Source organism: Pristis pectinata, chromosome 10 (assembly GCF_009764475.1).
Source record: "Pristis pectinata isolate sPriPec2 chromosome 10, sPriPec2.1.pri, whole genome shotgun sequence".
Lineage (NCBI taxonomy): Eukaryota > Metazoa > Chordata > Chondrichthyes > Rhinopristiformes > Pristidae > Pristis > Pristis pectinata.
This window is the reverse complement of record NC_067414.1, coordinates 9,463,431-9,484,377: the sequence shown is the minus strand read 5'-3', so window position 1 is coordinate 9,484,377 and position 20,947 is coordinate 9,463,431. Positions and strand designations below refer to the sequence as shown.

General features: G+C 43.7%; 1 protein-coding gene and 1 long non-coding RNA gene across 4 annotated transcripts in view; one reads left to right on the top strand and one right to left on the bottom strand.

Moving 5' to 3' along the window:
* extl3 (exostosin-like glycosyltransferase 3) overlaps positions 1 to 20,947 on the bottom strand; it is a 68,292-nt gene that overhangs the window by 4,112 nt on the left and 43,233 nt on the right. For all 3 annotated transcript variants that reach the window (XM_052024380.1, XM_052024381.1, XM_052024382.1), the window contains exons 3-5: positions 6,931 to 7,058; positions 6,658 to 6,802; positions 2,278 to 2,406 (exon numbers count right to left, since the gene is read on the bottom strand). In XM_052024380.1, the coding sequence (XP_051880340.1) occupies positions 2,278 to 2,406; positions 6,658 to 6,802; positions 6,931 to 7,058 (402 nt within the window). The remainder of the gene's footprint in view (positions 1 to 2,277; positions 2,407 to 6,657; positions 6,803 to 6,930; positions 7,059 to 20,947) is intronic.
* Positions 1 to 20,947, top strand: part of LOC127574917 (uncharacterized) — a 792,285-nt gene that overhangs the window by 741,216 nt on the left and 30,122 nt on the right. The window lies entirely within an intron of this gene.

The window sequence follows — 20,947 nt, the reverse complement described above, 5'->3', positions numbered from 1 at the left end:
TCACTCCATGTGATACGAAGAAGCAGATGTGCACTCAGGTTACGGCCAAATTTCTGAGACCCAACTACATCATTTTTTCATTGCTGAAGTCTTGTGCTCCAGTACCTCTTGTGCCTGTAGCCAAAGTATTTCTGTATGTCACCTACAACACTGGCATCTACTCAACAAAGTGGAAAATTGTCCACAAGAGAAGAACAGGCGGGATTATCACCCCATCAGCCTTCTCTCAATCATCGGCAAGTGATGGAATAAAAATTGAAAATGCGGGAAACACTCAGCAGTTCTGATGAAGGGGCTCTGACCTGGAACATTAACATAGATGCTGTCTGACCTGTTGAGTGTTTCCAGCATTTTCTGTTTTTAGTTCAGATTTTCAGCATCTGCAGTCTTTTTTGATTCTCAACCAGTCCGTGTTCCGTCAGGATGCCTCCACTCATTAATGAGATTTGGGGAGAATTCATACACAGCACCCTGAAATACAGTTGCATTTGTTGGGGGTCAATCGTCTGACCTGCAGGAGTTGCAAAGGGCAAGTTCAATCATCTTACGCAGCTTTAGTAGTGTAGCAGTTGGCGTAACACTATTACAGCGCCAGTGACCTCGCTTCAATTCTAGCTGCTGTCTGTGAGGAGTTTGTACGTTCTCCCCGTGTCTGTGTGGCTTTCCTCCGGGTGATCTGGTTTCCTCCCACATTCCAAATATGGGTTAGGAAGTTGTGGGCATGCTATATTGGCGCAGGAGGCGTGGCGACACTTGCGGGCTGCCCCCAGAACACTCCACGCAAAAGATGCATTTCACTGTGTGTTTCCATGTATATGTGACTAATAAAGATATTTTACCTTATCTTTATTAATGACCCTTTGCGATATGCAGCAGCATCTAAATCCTGGACCTCCCTACTGAATAGCTCCATTGGAATACCATTACCACATGGACCACAGCAATTCGAGTCAACAGCTCAGCACCACCTCTGGGGGGCAATCTGTGAAGGACAATTAAAAGGGCTTGCCAACGATGCCTACATCTTGTGTAAATGGAACAAATGCTCAAAGTTTCAGCCAGTGAAAAGGTTCTGAAAAGTTCAGCAAGATGTCATAGCAATTATATAGCATGTCTTTATATTTTGTATTTCCTCTATTCTGAAAACATGCAATGGATCTGTTGTATACACCTGAGGGGTGGACAGGACTTTGGGAAGGGGAAAGTCGGGAGAACACACACCAGTGTTCATTGAGGGGTCAGTGGTGGAAAGGGTGAGCAGCTTCAAGTTCCTGGGCGTCAACATTTCAGAGGATCTATCTTGGGCCCAACACATTGATGCAATCACAAAGAAGGCACGCCAGCAGCTGTACTTCATTAGGATTTTGAGGAGATTTGGTCTGTCACCAAAGACTCTTGCAAATTTCTACAGATGTACAGTGGAGAGCATTCTGACTGGCTGCAATCACAGCCTGGTATGGAGGCTCCAATGTGCAGGATCGAAAGAGGCTGCAAAGGGTTGTAGACTCAAAGCTCCATCACAGACACAACTGCCCCCCCCCCACCATCAAAGACATCTTCAAGAGGCAGTGCCTCAAGAAGGCAGCATCCATCATTAAGGACCCTCACCATCCAGGACATGCCCTCTTCATGTTACTACCATCGGGGAGGAGGTACAAGAGCCTGAAGACCCATACTCAACATTTCAGGAACAGCTTCTTCCCCTCTGCCATCAGATTTCTGAATGGTCCACGAACACTACCTTGTTATTCCTCTTTTGCACTATTTATTTTTGTAACTTATAATAATTTTTATGTCATTATGTCTTGCACTGTACTGCTGCCACAAAACAACAAATTTCACAACATATGTCAGTGATAATAAACCTGATTCTGATTCTCATCTGAAAGACGGCATCTCCAGTAATGCTTTGTTCCCTTAATAGTGGCAATGTCAGCTTGGTTTAGTGGCAATGTCAGCTTGGTTTAGTGGCACTGCACTCTGGTTTGTGACCTGAAACCACATTATGACAAACCTGTACTGTCATTGCTGTAAACTAATGCTCCTTCAATCACTCCAGTGTTCTTTTATTAAAGCATCTGACTGCACTTCCAATACATACTAAAGTGCCTCCACTCTAAACTTTTCTTTAACACACCTACTCCAAAGACTCCTCCTTTTGACCATCATGTAACAGTTTGAAATATTGTTCCATTTCAATTACTTTATTGAGCTGGGGTCTCATTAACTGACAGCCATGGAGCACCAATTAATTATTTCTATCCCAGCGACACTAACCTTTATTGGTGGCTTCCTGGTGATATGGGAGACGAGGAAGTTCATGGCAATATCCTCGCAGTTAATGTACTCGTCTACCATGTCTCGGATGGCCTGTGGCATGACATAGGAGTAGAGGTACGCATAGTACTGGAAGAGAGGAGGAAAACTGTCAGATGGCTGTCTGCAATTCCCGAAAACCTAGCGGAGAAAGGGGGAAGGGAAGAGTGAGATACGAGCTGAAGCTCCTACCCTAAACCCCTCTGGCTCTCTCTTTGACTAAGTTTGTGCTTACCTGTTTTATTATCTCTTCCTTTCATTCACCGTCAAAATGCTCCTGTGGGTTGTTTAACCACATCAAGGCACTATATCAATGCAATTATTACCCATAGAGTCATACAGCACGGAAACAGGCCCTTTGGCCCAAATGGTGACCAAGATGCCCCATCCACTTGCCAGTGCTTGACCAGTAACCTTCTAAACGTTTCCAATCCATGTACCTGTCCAATTGTCTTTTAAAAGTTGTCATTGTACCTGCCTCAATCACTTCCTCTGGCAGCTCGTTCCACATATATACCATCCTTTGTGTACAAAAAGTTGCACCTCAAGTTCCTCTTAAATCTTTCCCCTCTCACCTTAAACCTATGCCCTCTAGTTCTTGATTCTCCAACCCTGGGGAGAAAGACTGAGTGAATTCACCCTATCTATGCCTCTCATGATTTTATACACCTCTATAAGATCACCTCTCAGTATTCTAAGCTCTAAGGAATATAGACCTAGCTGGTCCTCTCTCTATAACTTAGTCTCTCAAGTCCTGGCAACATTCTTGTAAATCTTTTTTGCATTCTTTCCTATAGCAGGGCGACCAAAACTGAACACAATGCACCAAGTGCAGCCTCACCAACTGCACCATGACCTCCCAACTTTTATACTCATTGCCCTGACTTATGAAGGCCAGCATGCCAAAAGCCTTCTTCACCACCCTATCTACCTGTGATTCCACTTTCAGTGAACCATGTACCTGTACTCCAAGGTCCCTCTGTTCTACAACACTCCCCAGGGCCCTGCCATTCACTGTGAAAGTCCTACCTGGATTTGACTTTCCAAAATGCAACACCTCGCACTTACCTAAATTAAACTCCATTTGCCATTCCTCAGCCCACTTACTCAGCTGATCAAGAACCCCCTGTAATTTTTGATAACCTTCTTCATTGTCCACTATACCATCTATTTTAGTGTCACCTGCAAACTTACTACCCATGCCTTATACATCCTTATCCAAATCATTGCTATAGATGACAAACAACAATGGGCCCAGCACCAACCCCTGAGGCACACCACTAGCCACGGGCCTCCAATCCAAGAAACAACTAATGAAGCAGAGCATTAAAAACTCAAATCTTTGAACAGAATCAGTTAATAATTATATTCACTGAAGCTGGTATAGAATACAGACACATATGACAAAGGAGCCCAATGCTCCAAGTATTAACTCAGACAGTTGTTTTGTACAATCAATACCATTGCTATTCCTGAAAGGGATCTGGATGGACTATGGCTATCCCCAAACATACTCCATCCCATGCTAACCAGATTGACCTCATCTTGACTAACTAATTCCAACTCTAACCCTCCTGTAGTGAAAGGATTGAGGAGCTGTTGGAATACTATGGAGGCAATGTGAAAAGAGATCCTTGACTGGTAGCCAAGTCAGTACTGGATTCATATGAGTGTCAACATTACCTGTCCCAGCTGGTGGAATTGCTGAGAGGGATGTGGGTTTGATTAGAGTAGAATAAGGCAGTAAACATAGTGCCTGGTGTGGAAGTGTGCAAGTATCAGGAAAGATCTACTTCAACAACTTGCATTCATATAACACCTTAAAAATACCCAAAGCATTCCATTGAATGGGAGGCCAATACAACAAACTACTCAAACTATGAAACAGATGAGTAAAAGTTTGGTTAGATAGGTAGGTTTTAAGGAGAAATATGAAGGAGAAAGAGTTGGGAGGTTACAAGAGGGAGATACAGAATTTAGGATTGAGGAAATGGAATTCCATATGACCATAATTGGTGTAGCAATTGAAACTGGGAAAGAAGTCAATAGGTTTGGGTGTTTGAACTGGAGGAGCTTACAGGGGTTAGGAAGGGAGAAGCCATGATGCAAGTTGACCACAGAGACAGGTAATTTGAAGTGTTGCCAGATCAAGAACCAACGTAGATCAACAAACAAGGGTAATGAACAGTTGGTTTGGAAGTTAGGAATTATCCAGATTCCTGGCCACACAAGGAGATTTATCCTGGGTCATTTTGCTGGTCTACATTCTTAGGCTCGGGAGAAAGAAACAGAAATAACAGAAAGGCTTTACCACCACCATCCACCCCAACGCCTTCACTGAAAAACATAACAAAAAGGAAATCTGAGAACTCTTTCCTGAAATGGCCGTGGATCTAAAGTCAATAGTATTTTGACACCAGAGATCAACAGATTTTAATTGTGTTACCAAGAAATACGAGTTCAGGCAAGTCACTGGAGGAGGCAAGTATTGCAGTGAATTGTTTCTGTTCCCATATAAAAGGAAGTAGACTGGTCTGTATTGTCATCCTGCAGTTGAACAGCCTGCTAACAGTTAATGTCTAAGTTCACCACCAGGCAGACAGTCAGGAGGGGGTCTTATGGATTGATCTTGCCACAAGTCATCTTGAATCGGCAGGAAATGGGCGATGTATAGAACATAGTACAGCACAATACAGCCCTTCAGCCCACAATGTTGTGCCAACCTTTAAACCTCGCCTAAGACTATCTAACCCCTTCCTCCCACATATCCTTCTATTTTAAATTCCTCCATATGCTCATCTAATAATCTCTTGAATTTGACCAATGTACCTGCCTCCACCACCGCCCCAGGCAGCGCATTCCATGTACCAACCGCTCTCTGGGTAAAAAACCTCCCTCTGATATCTCCCTTGAACTTCCCACCCATTACTTCAAAGCTATGCCCTCTTGTATTGAGCATTGGTGCCCTGGGAAAGAGGCGCTGGCTGTCCACGCTATCTATTCCTCTTAATATTTTGTACACCTCTTTCATGTTTCCTCTCATCCTCCTTCTCTCCAAAGAGTAAAACCCTAGCTCCTTTAGTCTCTCCTCATAATGCATACTCTCTAAACCAGGCAGCATCCTGGTAAATCTCCTCTGCACCCTTTCAACACTTCCACATCCTTCCTATAACGAGGCAACCAGAACTGGACACAGTACTCTAAGTGTGGTCTAACCAGAGTTTTGAAAAGCTGCAATCATTACTTCGTGGCTCTTAAGCTCGATCCCCACTTATGAAGCTAACATCCCATAAGCTTTCTTAACTACCCTATCCACCTGTGAGGCAACTTTCAGGGATCTGTGGATATGGACCCCGAGATCCCTCTGCTCCTCCACACTACCCAGAATCCTGCCATTAACTTTGTACTCTGCCTTGGAGTTTGTCCTTCCAAAGTGTACCACCTCATACTTCTCTGGATTGAACTCCATCTGCCGCTTCTCAGCCCAGCTCTGCATCCTATCCCTCTGCAATCTTCGACAATCCTCTCCACTATCCGCAACACCACCAACATTTGTGTTGTCTGCAAACTTGCCAACCCACCCTTCTACCCCCTCATCCAAGTCATTAATAAAAATCACGAAAAGTAGAGGTCCCAGAACCGATCCTTGTGGGACACCGCTAGTCACAGCTCTCCAATCGGAATGCACTCCCTCCACCACAACCCTCTGCTTTCTATATAAAAAGGTTTTCTGCAATTTGCACATATCCCAACACCACCTAATTTCCTCCTCTGACAATGAATTACACAGTATCTCCATTACCCAGAACCCCATTATATGAATAGCAGAATGGAGATGACAAAGTGAGACAGGACTCAGTGTACTCAGCCCAATACATCATGGGCACATCCCTCCCCACCATTGGGAGTATCCACGAGGTGCTGTCTCAAGAAGGCAACACCTATCATCAATGATCCCCACCATCCAAGCCATGCCATCTTCCTGCTACCATCGGGCAGGAGGTACAGAAGCCTTAAGTCCCACAACAGTTGGTTCAAGAACAGCTACTTCCCTTCAACCATTTGGTTCTTGAACCAACCTGCACAACCCTAAACACAACCTCAGTAATAGCAACATTATGACCACTTTGCATTACAATGGACTTTGCTTTATTTGTTCTAATTGAATTCTTTCTTGTAAATTTGTGTGTAATTTGTGTATTTCTTGTGAATGCTGCCTATCTGATGCTATGTCCCTGCGATTCTGCTGCAAGTAAGTTTTTCATTGCACCTGTGTATACATGTACTTGTGCATATGACAATAAACTCGACTTTGACTTTGAGGTGGGGAAGAGGATGTACCTTGTGAAAGAAGGCAGCACCCGTCAGCACCATGGAGAGTTCACAGGAGTAGTTGGAATTGTACAGCCAGGACTGGTGGGCCACGTCCCAGGCATGATACCTGCCAGGAAAACCCACAATTCGATCTCTTGCCTCTCGCCAAACCCTGTGGAAGAAATGGTGAAAGGAATTTTAGTGCCACAGTCTTCAGGACAGAGGTTGAGCACAACTAGCCAAGCTGCACTGGTCCACAGAGTCACTAAACAGCCGATTATAAAATTGTGCTCTACTCACCGAAAGCCAAACATAATCTCATCATGACGAAGGTGGGCATCATCATCAATAGAAAGAATTGCCTCAGTTTCAATAGTATCCCAGGGCAAGAAACGATTATTTAAACTATTCTTCTCTGTGTGAACAACCTAAAAGGAGAGTAAACCATTTCAATGGAGTTTTCTTTAAAGACCTGAACCATGCAGCCAATCCAATGATTTGCATTCCACAGCCATTGCAGCAGTCAACTAGAGTCATAGACCCTTTAGCCCTATTGGTCCATGTCAACTGAGACGCCAATCCAAGCTAGTTCCATTTACCTGAGTTTGGCCCATAATCTTCTGAACCTTTCCTATCCATGTACCTGTCCAACTGTCTTTTAAAAGTTGTTATTGTACCTGCCTCAACCACTTTCTCTGGTAGTTCATTCCAGATAGATACCACCCTTTGAGTACAAAAAGTTGCCCCTCAAGTTCCTCTTAAACTTTTGCCTTTTCACCTTAAACCTATGCCCTCTAGTTCTTGATGCCCCAACCTTGGGAAAAAGACTGAGTGCATTCACCCTCTCTATGTCCCTCATGATTTTATACACCTCTATAAGATCATCTCTCAGTCTCCTACACTCCAAGGAAAAGTCCTAGCCTGTCCAACCTCTCCCTTGAGTCCTTGCAACATCCTTGTAAATCTTTTCTGCACTCTTTCCAGTTTAATAACACCTTTCCTATAGCAGGGCGACCAAAACTGAACACAATACTCCAAGTGTGGCCTCACCAGCGTCCTGCACAACCGCACCATGTCCTCCCAACTTTTACACTCAATGCCCTGACTGATGAAGGCCAGCATGCCAAACACCTTAACCATCCTGTCTACTAGATTCAAACCACAAAAATCTCTTCCTAGAGGATATCTGAACCAACAGGGTGACAAGTGATGGAGTGTCCATCTTCCTTTTCTTTTTGCTGTCCAGTTGTTCTTGATTTTCTCCTTCTTTTGGACTTCTGGGGACATATCCAGGTGGCTGTGAGAAAGGGGGCACTGTTCCCAGTCTTCCACATTAACTCATTGCAGCACAATGGCATACCCCTTTGTGCTGCTGCCTCACAGCTCCAGGGGCTCGGGTTCAATTTTGATTCTTGGATGCTGTCTGTGCAGAGGTTGCACATTCTCTCCATGACCATGGAGGTTTGCACTGGGTGATCCAGTTCCCTCTCACGTGACAGGTTAATTGGCTTCCGTAAATTACACTGAGTGTACGTTAATACCAAAAGACATTCAAAGAGGAGTTGTTGAGCAGGAACTGAGAAGGGGAAATGGGACTGGCGGGATTGCTCCCTTGGAAGTCAGCATGGACTGATGGGCCAAATGGCCTGTGTCGTTACCAGTATAATATTTAACAACAGCTGGAGTGTGCAGCAAGTGTGTCACGTAAGCTAAGCTGACAGCACAGTTTGTAAGTGTCGTTACTTTTCAGATCAAGTCAAACTAAGGCCACGTTTTCACTTTCAAATAGACATAAAATATGTTCTCTTGAAGAGCAGGAACACTACCCCCAGTATCAAAGTCATTTTTTTAAAATCTAAGATAACTGGAATAGACTAGATGCTCACCATTACACCGCTGTTTCTGTAATCGTGCTGCAGAATAAGTTCCCATATTTCCCATTTTATAGTTCTGACAAAGTCTCTGACTTGAAATGTTAACAGTTTCTCTTTTCACAGATACTGCACAATTATTTCCAGCATTTTCTGCTATTACTTTCATTTCACAACACTGACTACACATAGAAACTAATTTGAAATGCTTTGGGAACTCCCAAGGACACAAAAAGTGCCATATAAATGCAAGCCTATCTTTCCAGGAGAACTGTTATCTCCATGTTAACCACATATCATCTTCTGCACCCATTGAAACAACTCCTCTTTTAATTTGCTCCATTAGCCTCACATTTTTCTCACCTTCTTCACTCACTAATTTGATATCCCCTCACTTATAATGAATCTGAATCGAGTGATGTTGACTCTCACCCAAACCAACAGCACCTTCCCTGCAGGAAACATAGAACAGTACAGCACAGGAACAGGTTCTTCAGCCCATGATGTCGTGGCAAACTAATTAAACTAGCAATTAAATGTTTAACTAGACTAATCCTTTCTGCCTACACAATGTCCATATCACTCCATTCTCTGCATATTCATGTGACTATCTAAGAGCGTCTTAAATGCCTCAATCATATTTGCCTCCACTACCACCTGTGGCAGTGCATTCCAAGCACCCACCACTCTCTGTGTAAAAAAAACTTGCCCCCATACATCTCCTTTGAACTTAACCCTTTCACCTTAAATGCATGGCCTCTAAGTATTAGACATTTCGACTCAGGGAATGTGTACAAGTTGCTCACAATTTCATCATATACAATTTCTTTCGTCAACCTGAAGTGTTAAGTCTGCTTTAATGTCTCCACAGATGCTGCCCGAGTATTTCCAGTATGCTTGGTTTTCATTCCAGATTTTCAGCATCTGCAGCATTTTGCATCTCCAGTTCTTACCTCACAGTTCATAGAGTCAGAGTCATAGAGCAATACAGCGTGGATACAGGCCCTTCAACCCTACCAGTCCATGCCGACCATGGCACCTACCCAGCTAATCCCAATTTCCCGCATTTGGCCTGTAGTGTAGCGGTTAGTGTAACGCTTTACAGTGCCAGCGACTCAGGTTCAATTCCAGCCGCTGCCTGTAAGGACTTTGTACGTTCTCCCCGTGACTGCGTGAGTTTCCTCCGGGTGCTCCAGTTTCCTCCCACATTCCAAAGACATACGGGTTAGGAAGTTGTGGGCATGCTACGTTGGCACCGGAAGCGTGGCGACACTTGCGGGCTGTTCTACGCAAAAGATGTATTTCACTGTGTGTTTCGATGTACATGCGACTAATAAAGATATCTTATCTTATCCATATACCTATCCAAGTGCTTCTTAAATGATGCTATTGTACCTGCCTCAACCACTTTCCGTGTGAAAAAGTTGCCCCTCAGGTCCCTTTTAAATCTTTCTCCTCTCACCTTAAACTCATGCCCTGTATTTTTGGACTCCCCTACCCTGGGGAAAAGACTGTTACCATCCACCTTATCTATGCCTCTCATAATTTTAAACATTTCTGATAAGGTCACCTCTCATTCTCCTACGTTCCAAATAAAGACCTAGCCTGGCCAACCTCTCCCTATAACTCAGGCTGTCTAGTTCTGGCAACCTCCTCATAAATCTTTTCTCCACTCTTCCCAGTTTAACCACATCTTTCCTACAATAGGGTAACCAAAACTGTAGACAGTACTCCAAGTGCGACATCACCAGACTTAGAATAACTGCAACATAATGTCCCAACTCCTATACGCAATGCTTTTTCCTTCTTTCCTCCTGTGTTCACTTGCCTCATTCTATCTTCATTTCCGCCACGCAGATTATTTGTAAGAGGTCCTGTGAAATGAGTATAGGGAGTTAGGAAGGAGACTGAAGAGCAGGACCTCTAAAGTAGTAATCTCCAGATTACTTCTGGTGACACGAGCTAGTAAAGGAAGGAACAGGATGATAGCACAGACAAATGAATGGCTGGGGAGATGGTGCAGGGGGGCAGGGTTTCAAATACTTGGATCATTGGAACCTTTTTGGGGGAAGGGATGACCTGTACAAGAGGGACGGGTTGCACCTGAACTGGAGGGGAACCAATATCCTGACAGGGAGGTTTGCTAATGCTACTGGGGAAGATTTAAACTCGCTTCGCAGGGGGATGAGAACCGAAAGACAGGTCAGTAAGTGAGGGGACGGGCAGGAGGGCTGAGGTCAGGGAATGTAGTATTAGGCAGATTCCTGATAACAGATGTGATGGGACGAATGGTTTGAAGTGTTTGTACTTTAATGCTCGGAGTACTATGGACAAAAGTGATGAACTTAGAGCATGGATCAGTACATGAAACTATGATGTCGTGGCCATTACAGAGACTTGGTTGAGGGAGGGACAGGAATGGGTGATCGATGTACCAGGGTTTCGAAGTTTTAGGAAGAATAGAGAGGGGATAAAAGAGGGGGAGGAGTTGCAATACTAATTAGGGATAATATATCAACTGCACTCTGGGGAGACATAATGGAGGGCTCGGACACAGAGTCTATATGAGTAGAACTCAGGAATAGGAAGGGTGCAATCACTCTTTTGGGGGTGTACTATGGACCTCCCAATAGCCACCGGGACACTGAGTTGAATGGAAATGCAAACAGATTAGGGAAATGTGTAAAAATTACAGGGTTGTGGTCATGGGAGACTTCAACTTCCCTGATATAAATTGGGACCTTTTTAGTGCAAGAGGGTTAGATAGGGCAGAATTTGTTAGCTGTATCCAGGAGGGGTTCCTAAATCAATATGTTGACAGTCCAACAAGCGGAGAGGTTATTCAGGACTTGGTGTTGGGTAATGAACCTGGCCAGGTGACTCACCTATCAGTGGGTGAGCAATTGGGGAACAGTGACCACAGCTCATTAACTTTCAGGATAGCTATAGATAAGGATAGGTATGGGGCTAGCGGGAGGGTTTTAAATTGGAGCAGGGCTAATTATGAAGGCATAAGGTAGGAACTAGGTAGAGTAAACTGGGAAAATCTTTTTGCTGGCAGGTCCACGTCAAGCATGTGGGAAGTGTTTAAGGATCAAATACACAGATACAGGATAGGTATGTCCTGATTAGAAGGAAGGACACGAATGGGAAAATAAGGGAACCTTGGACGCCCAGAGAAGTAATGAACTTAGTCAAGAAGGAAAAGGACAAGTATGTAAAGCTTCGGAAGTTAGGATAAGACAGAGCACGTGAGGACTATAGAGAAGCTAGGAATGAAATCAAGAAAGGAATTGAGAAAGCCAGGAGGGGCCATGAAAAGTCTTTAGCAAGTAGGATTAAGGAGAATCCAAAGGCATTCTATACCTATGTCAGGAATAAGAAGATAACGAGGGATAGGGTAGGACTACTTAAGGATAAAGAAGGGAATCTATGTTTGGATGCAGAGGATGTGGGTGAGGTTCTGAATGAGTATTTCTCTTCAGTATTTACCCAAGAAAGGGACATGCAGGACGCAGAAATTGGAACTGAGGGTGGAAACATGTTAGGGCATTTAGAGGTCAAGGGGGAGGTAGTGTTAGAGCTCCTAAACAGTATTAAGGTGGATAATTCCCCAGGTCCCAATGGGATATACCTCAGGTTACTGAGGGAGGCGAGAAAGGAAATTGCTGGGGCCTTGACTAGTATCTTTGTGTCCTCTTTGACCATGGGTGAGGTCCCAGATGACTGGTGAGTGGCTAATGTTGTTCCTCTATTTAAGAGAGGAACAAGGGAAAATCCAGGGAACTATAGACCGGTGAATCTCACATCAGTTGCAGGGAAATTACTGGAGAAAATTCTTAGAGATAGGATATATGAGCATCTGGAATCGAATGGTTTGATTAGGGAATCCAGCATGGCTTTGTGTGGGGCAAGTCGTGTCCTACTAACCTGGTTGAGTTTTCTGACAGGGTGATGAGGGAGATTGATGAAGGTAGAGCTGTGGATGTCATCTATACGGACTTCAGTAAGGCATTTGACAAGGTCCCGCATAATCAGTTAATCAAGAAAGTTCAGATGCATGGGGTTAGTGGAGAATTGGCTGTGTGGATCCGGAACTGGCTTGCCTGTAGAAGACAAATGGTGGTGGTTGAAGGGACTTATTCAGGCTGGAGGCCTGTGAGTAGTGGTGTTCCGCAGGGATCTGGGCTGGGACTGCTGCTGTTTGTGATGTACATAAATGACCTGGATGAGTATGTTGATGGATGGGTTAGTAAGTTTGCAGACGATACCAAGATTGGCAGAGTTGTGAATAGTGTGGAAGACTGGCAATGGATACAGTGTGATATAGATCAGCTGCAGATGTGGGCAGATAAATAGCAGATGGAGTTTAACCAGGATAAATGTGAGGTGTTGCACCTTGGTAGGACTAATGTCAAGAAGCAGTACACTCTTAAGGGCAAGATCCTTAACAGTGTTGAAGAGCAGAGAGACCTTGGGGTGCAAGTACATGACTCATTGAAAGTGGCTACACAGGTAGACAGGGTGGTTAAGAAGGCTCATGGAATGCTTGCATTTATTAATCAAAGTATTGAGTACAGGAGTCAAGAAGTTATGATGCATCTCTATAGAACTCTGGTTAGGCCGCATTTAGAGTATTGTGTGCAATTCTGGTCACCTCACTAATAGGAAGGCTTTAGACAGGGTGCAGAGGAGGTTTACTAGGATGCTGCCTGGATTAGAGGGCATGTGCTATCAAGAGAGGCTGGATAAACTTGGGCTCTTTCCTCTAGAGTGGCAGAGGATGAGGGGTGATCTGTTGGAAGTGTATAAAATTATGAGGGGCACAGATAGGGTGGACAAGCAGTATCTTTTTCCCATTATTGAACGACCCAATACCAGAGAGCATGCATTTAAGGTGAGAGGGGGGTAGGTTCAGAACAGACGTGAGGGGTACATTTTTTACTGAGAGAGTGGTGGATGCCTGGAATGCATTACCTGATAGGGTGGTGGTGGCAAATTCATTGGGGGCTTTTAAGAGGGGCTTGGATGGGCACATGAATGAGAGGAAAATGGAGGGATATGGGCATTCTGTGGGTAGGAGGGAATAGCTATGTCAGCACAACATTGTGAGCTGAAGGGTCTTGTGCTGTACTGTTCTATGTTCTATGTAATTAACAAGCCTTCACCATCCTGTCTAGTGGGCACCACAACGAGACAGTCTCTCCCAGTCTCCATCATATGTCTGACATTCCCCTCATTGTCCCCGTCCCTCTTTAATTTTAAACATTTTGATTTCTAATTTTTCTCTGTTACGGTAAAAGATTATTGTTCTGAAACATCAACTCTTCTCTCTGCACAGCTGCCGTCTCACCAGCCAAGCATTTCTAATATTTTCTGACTTTATTTCAGATGTCCAGCATCAGCAGGGTTTTTGTTTTGCTTTTTCCAAATGCAATAACTTGGTTTATAATAGCAGCTTTAAGATCCAACAAGGATTAGTGGTTAAAATCAAGGTGTTGATAGACTGAATCAACATATTCCAGGAGACAACTGAGATCAGGATCTGGGGAGAAGTTGGGAGATGAGCAGTAGAATTTTGAACAAGCTCGAGTTGATGAAGAATGGGAGGATGGGAGGCTGGCTAAGGGTACACTGGTTAAGTTAATTGGGGCGGCACGGTAGCGTAGCAGTTAGTATAATGCGATTACAGCACCAGCGACCTGGGTTCAATTCCAGCCGCTGTCTGTTAGGAATTTGTACGCTCACCCCGTGTGTCTGTGTGGGTTTCCTCCGGGTGCTCTGGTTTCCTCCCACATTCCAAAGATGTACGGATTAGGAGCTGTGGGTATGCTATGTTGGCACTGGAAGCGTGGCGACACTTGCGGGCTGCCCCCAGCGCATTCTCAGTAACACAAAAAGGTGCATTTCACTGTGTGTTTCAATGTACATGTGACTAATAAATATCTATCAATCAATTAAGTCATGGTAAAAAAAAAAGGCATGAAAGAAGGTTTCAGGAAGGATTCAGACTCAGCTGAGTTAAGGCAGACAGAAGAAAGAACAGTAATGTTAGAGTGGTGGAAACAGGCCAGCACATTGTTGGGGAAAATGTGGTTGGAAACTTGTCTCAGGATCAAATCAGGCCACCAGAGTTGCATCACATTAAAGTTGTTCTGCAAATGCTAGTTGTTATTGTTGCTAAAGGGTGGCTGGTTTGTGCAAAGTCTTTAGTCAGAAGGAAAGGTTTATATAAAAAAAGACAAATGTTGATTTGTTTCCTATTTTCTGGACTCTCAATCCACATTGGGGTATTTATGTAACCTAATTCAAGTTCAGCACTTTTCTCAAGCTGTTTGAAGAATATGTCAAGTGATGTTCTTCATGCTGGTTTAATTTGTGACAACTTGGCCCAAGCTAACCACCAAACTGTATATCAAACCACAGATGTACAGCCTCATGAAACTACTAGTTTTTTTTAGAACTCAAGATCAAGCAAATGTCAATAAATTTCCAAAACAAGATGATGTGCAACTTGGAGATGGAAAAGTTCTCTTGCACTTGCTGCCCTAATCCTTCTGGGAAGTAGACATCAGAGCTTCGGAAAGTGTTTAAAGAGCCTTGGCAAGTTGCTGCAGTGCATCTTGTAGATGCTACACACTGTAGGCAATGGTGAAGAGAGTAAAAGTTTAAGACTGATCCTGATGATTATTTCTTGAATTCTATTGAAACTGCATTCATCCTGCAGACAGAACACTCCAACATATTTCTAACTTTGTGCCTTGTTGACAGTGGAAAGGTGAGACAGGAGGTGAGTCAATTGCAACAGGATAGATACTCAGACTCTGATCAAAGCTCATAGCCACGGTTTGTGTTTGGCTGGTCCAAATAAGTTTCAATAGTAACAACCAGGATAATAACTGTGATGGGTTCTGTTATGGTACTATCACTGAATATCAAAGGACAGGTAATAAAACTCTCTCTCATTTGACTGTCTTGAGGAGGCAACTACAATGATTGATGAAGGCAGGGTGGTAGACTTTGTGTAGATGAACTTTAGTAAGGCACTTGACAAGGTCCCACATGGTAGGCTGGTCAGAAAATTAAGGCAGATGAGATCCAAGGTGAGCTGGCTAATTGGATCTAAAATTGGCTTGGTGATAGGAGGCAGAGGGTGTTGGTGGTGGACGGACGCTGTTCTGATTGGATTTCTGTGACCAGTGACGTTCCACAGGAAGCAGTGCTGAGGCTCTTATTGTTTGTTAGGGATTTTAATGACTTGGATGTATGGGTATTGGTATTAATTTATTATTGTCACTTGTACTGAGGTACAGTTAAAAACTTGTTCTTGCATACTGTTCGCACAGATCAATTCATTACACAGTGCATTGAGGTAGTACAGGATAAAAACAATAACAGAATACAGAGTTAATTGTCACGGCTACAGGGAAATGCATTGCAGGTAGATAATAAGGTGCAAGGTCAAACAAGGTAAATTGTGAGGTCAAGAGTCCATCTCATCGTATAAGGGAACCGTTCAATAGTCTTATCATCGTGGGATAGAAGCTGTCCTTGAGCCTGGTGGTATGTGCCCTCAGGCTCCTGTATCTTCTGCCTGATGGGAGAGGAGAGAAGCGAGAATGACCAGGGTGGGTGGGGTCTTTGATTATGCTGGCTGCTTCACCAAGGCAGCAAGAGGTATAGACAGAATCCATGGAGGATAGGCTGGTTTCCGTGATGTGCTGGGCTGTGTCCACAACTCTGCAGTTTCTTGCAGTCCTGGGCAGAGCAGTTTCCATACCAAGCCATGATGTATCCAGGTAGGATGCTTTTTATGGTGCATCGATAAAAGTTGGTGAGTGTCAAAGGGGACATGCCAAATTTCTTTAGCCTCCTGAGGAAGTAGAGGTGCTGGTGAGCTTTCTTGGTCATGGAGTCTATTTGGTTGAACCAGGACAGGCTATTGGTGACGTTCACTCCAAGGAACTTGAAGCTCTAAACCCTCTCGACCTCAACACCATTGATGTAGACAGGTGCATGTACACTACCCCCTTTCCTGAAGTCAACGACCAGCTCTTTTGTTTTGCTGACATTGAGGGAAAGGTTGTTGTCATGATACCATGCCACTAAGCTCTCTTTCTCCTTCCTGTACTCCGACTCATCATTATTTGAGATACGGCCCACTATAGTGGTATCATCTGCAAACTTGTATATGGAGTTAGAATAGAATCTGGCCACACAATCATGACTATATAGGGAGCAGAGGGCTGAGGCCGCAGCCTTTTGGGGCACAAATGTTGAGAATAATCGTGCTGGAGGTGTTGCTGCCTATCCTCACTGATTGCGGTCTGTTGGTCAGAAAGTCAAGGACCCAGTTGCAGAGGGAGGTGTTGAGTCCCAGGTCTCGGAGTTTGGTGATGAGTTTGCTTGGGATTATGGTATTGAAGGCGGAGCTGTAGTCAATAAACAATAGTCTAACGTAGGTGTCTTTACTGTCCAGATGCTCCAGAGATGAGTGTAGGGCCAGGGAGATGGTGTCCACTGTAGACTTGTTTTGGCAGTAGGCGAATTGCAGTGGGTCAAGGTTGTCTGGGAGGCTGGAGTTAATGCGTGCCATTACCAGTCTCTCGAAGCACTTCATGATGGTGGATGTCAGAGCCACTGGTCGGTAGTCATTAAGGCATGTTACCTTGTTTTTCTTAGGACCGGGATGATAGTGGTCTTCTTAAAACAGGTGGGAACCTCAGATTGAAGCAGGGAGAGGTTAAATATGTCTGCAAATACCCTCGCCAGCTGATCAGCACAAAATCTGAGCACACAGCCAGGGACAACACCTGGGCCAGATGCTTTCCTCGGGTTCACTCTCCGGAAGGAGGCTGAGGAGGAGATGTGAATGTCGCATGAATTATTAGTAAGATGAATTGCAGATGACACAAAATTTGGTGGTGTTGTGGATAGTGAGAAAGGTTGCCTAAGGCTACAGCAGGATACAGATCAAATGGAAAGTTGGGCGGAGCGTTGGGAGATGGAAGTGTGGGGTGATGCACTTTGGGAAATCAAATAGGGAGAGGACATATGAGTAAATGGTGGGGTGCTGAGGAACGTTGATGAACAGAAGGGCCTTGGGTTATTGTTCACAGTTCCCCGAAAATGGCAACATAGGCCGATAGGATGGTGAAGGCAGCACATGGCATGTTTGCCTTCTTTGGTCAGGGAAAATATAAAAGTTCTAATGTTATGTAGCAACTTTACAAAACATTGATTAGACTGCTCGAGTATCAAGTGCCACTGTAGGAATGATGCAGTTGCGCTACAGTGAGAGCAGATTCACCAGGATGTTACCTGGATCAGAGCACTTTTGTAAAGGGGAGATCCTTAAGCAAAGGAGGCTGAGGGGTGACCTGATAGAAGTATATAAGAGGCATAGAAGGGGTAGATAGTCAGACTCTTTTTCACGTGGTAGGGGTATCAAAAATAAGAAGGATTCAGTTTAAGGCAAGAAGAGGGGAAATTTTTTTTTTACAAACAGCGAATAGTTGAAATCTGGAACTTGCTGCCAGAGGAAGTAGTGGAATCAGATACAATCACCGCAAATACAGCCCTTCGTTGTGTGCTTGACACCAGTCAATGGAAAATTTATTACCGATTTCCATTAAGTTTGATGTTACCAGGGCTCCTAGATGCCAGGGCAAATGCTGTCTTAGATACCACCAACAGCTTGGGAAAAAACAACATTTAAACTAGAAAACATGCACTGCTGTGGATCTGGAGTTGCATTGTCCGGACCAGTAGATTTCCTTCCTTGACGGGGATTAATGGACTAGATGGATTTGTTGTTTCAATGTGGTCATTGTTTGTGCTGCTAGATTCATATTCCAGATTTACTGAACTAACAGAATTTAAATTCCCTTGCTGCTGTACTTGGATTTGTTGTCATGAATCCAGATAATTATTCCAGGTCTCTGGGGCATAATTATCTGGAGCAATGAATAGAAATTAATATGAGCTACCAACAAGTCAAACTCAATTTGCATCAAGCATCTGGTAGAAAACCAAGTTACACCTTTCCTGGTCATATGAATCATTTCCTGTTTGTCTCTATATAGTAATGGTTTCTAACCTGAATGAAAGCCCCTCTTGTTCCCATTTGGCAAATGGGAAGCCTCTAACACCTCCTGTGAACACCAAAAGTTATTTTCAGGATTTGGGGTTGTACTGGGGATTCTCTGGGACTCCGAGGAGCTGGCATACTCTGCCGGCAACCACTGCTCTAAAAGTGCACATGAAAGTCACTCAAAGCACTTCCTCCAACAAAGGGGGAATATCTGGAACACTCCATATATTTTTGTGTGGGAAGTGTATTGAGGGAACTGGAGAAAAGGCAAATAAATGTGATTGAAGATCCATGAAGATTTAATTGAATATTTGACAGGTTTGTGGGGCTGAATGGCCCCCTCATGTTGCTGTGGACAGATGTGGGAGAGTCTGCTCCTGCCCCACTAAGTTGAGCATATGTAACCTGGATGTTTTCTGCATCTGCATTTATATAGTGACTTTCACAACCTCAGGACATTTCGAAGCACCTTAGAACCAAGAAACATTGGTTAGGTCATTTGGTCCCCACCTTTCAACAAGATCATGGCTGCCATTCTTTCACGGACACCATTTTCCTGCTCTGTAACTACTTCACCGGATTCCTTATATCCAGAAATCTATCAATCTTTATTTATACTGAACACAATCAATGACTGAGCTACCACAACTCCCTGGGATAGAGATGTGCACAGATTTACTACCATCTGAATGAAGACATTTCTCCTCATCTCAGTTCTAAATGGCTCCAAAGGTTGTTTTGAGACTGTGACCACAAAATTCTTGACTCCTTATTCAGAAGAAACATCCTACAGTCTTCTACTCTACATTTTAATGTGCCCATTTCCCATTCTTCTAAACCCTAGAGAACTGAGGCCTAGCCTATTCAATCTCTCAAATGACAGACCCACCATCCCAGGAACCACACTGAATCTTCGATTCACTATGCGTAATATATCTTTTTTAGATAAGGAGATCAAAATTGTATATGATACTCCAGATGTGAGCTCATGAAGGCCCTTTCTGATTGTACTTAGATATCTTTACATTTGTAACCAAATAATCATTTACCTTCTTAACTGCCTGATGCATCTCTGACGTGGTCTCTTTGAATATCAACATTTCCCAACCTCTTACCAGTTAGAAGTGGATAACATCTCACTTTTCCACACTGTATTCCATCTGTCATGTTGATGCCCATTCTCTCAGCTTGTTTATATCCTCTTGAAGCCTCTTTACATCCTCTTCACTGGTCACATTCCTACTTGTCATCAACAATCTTTACAAATATTACATTCATCCATACAGATTGTGAATAGCTGGGGTCCCAAGTACTAATTCCTACAGCGCCCCACTAGTCATGGCTTGTCAACCTGGGAAACACCCATTTATTACTACTCTATTTACCAATTCACAATCCACACTAGTATACTTCCATGAGCTCGAACCTCATTCACCAATCTCCCACGTAGGACCGAACTGAAAACTTTCTGAAAATCCAAAGACACCACCTCCACAAGTTTCTCCTCTATTAGGTACATCTGAATACATTCTGGCCAAATGGTGCAGGAGCCAGGGGCTCTGGGATAGAGTTCTGCTTTGGGTGGAAGTGTTCCAGGGAACATACACAGTTGCCACACCATTACACAAGACACTGGACAATACATGGCCATAGTCCAAACACTAAATTTAAAAAATACACTTTAAGTGAATTGCTGTTGTGCAAGAAATGACATTTTCACAGAGTAAGAGCATAACAAAAGCAGAGAGATTTCAGATCTGTAGTGATACAAGTTGAAAGATAAACATTAAATCTGGGCACGAAGGACAATTCTCCTGCTCTTCTTTGGATAGCAGCATGGGATCTTTCACATCCACTCGAGTGGAGAACACACAGAACATCTCATCAAAAGGACACCACCTTTGACAATATGGACTTCCACACTTATAAAGCTAGAATTTTATATCCGCCGACTCTCCTTTGTCTATCCTGCCTGTTACTTCCTCAAAGAATTCCAACAGATTTGTCAAGCAAGATCTCCCCTCAAGAGTTTCTGAAGTGGTACTTGAATCCACAGCCTTCTGATTCATAGGAGAACGTGTTACACAGCAAGTCATGGTAGATACATCTTTCCACCAGGTTTCTATTGTGATATTCTTATCAAACTTTTTTCCTTAAAAATATCTACTGCTTTTGCACTTAGTGATTTCCTCCATTAAAATATTTCAGCTCGATTCACTCTTTTACAAGCCCCTGCTGAAATCCAAGCTAACTTGCACCAACTCCCATTAGCTATCCAATTTTCATTACTTTTCACGTACTTCACTGAGTCCTATACTGACAACACTTGGTTTTAAGATTCCCATCCTTTTGT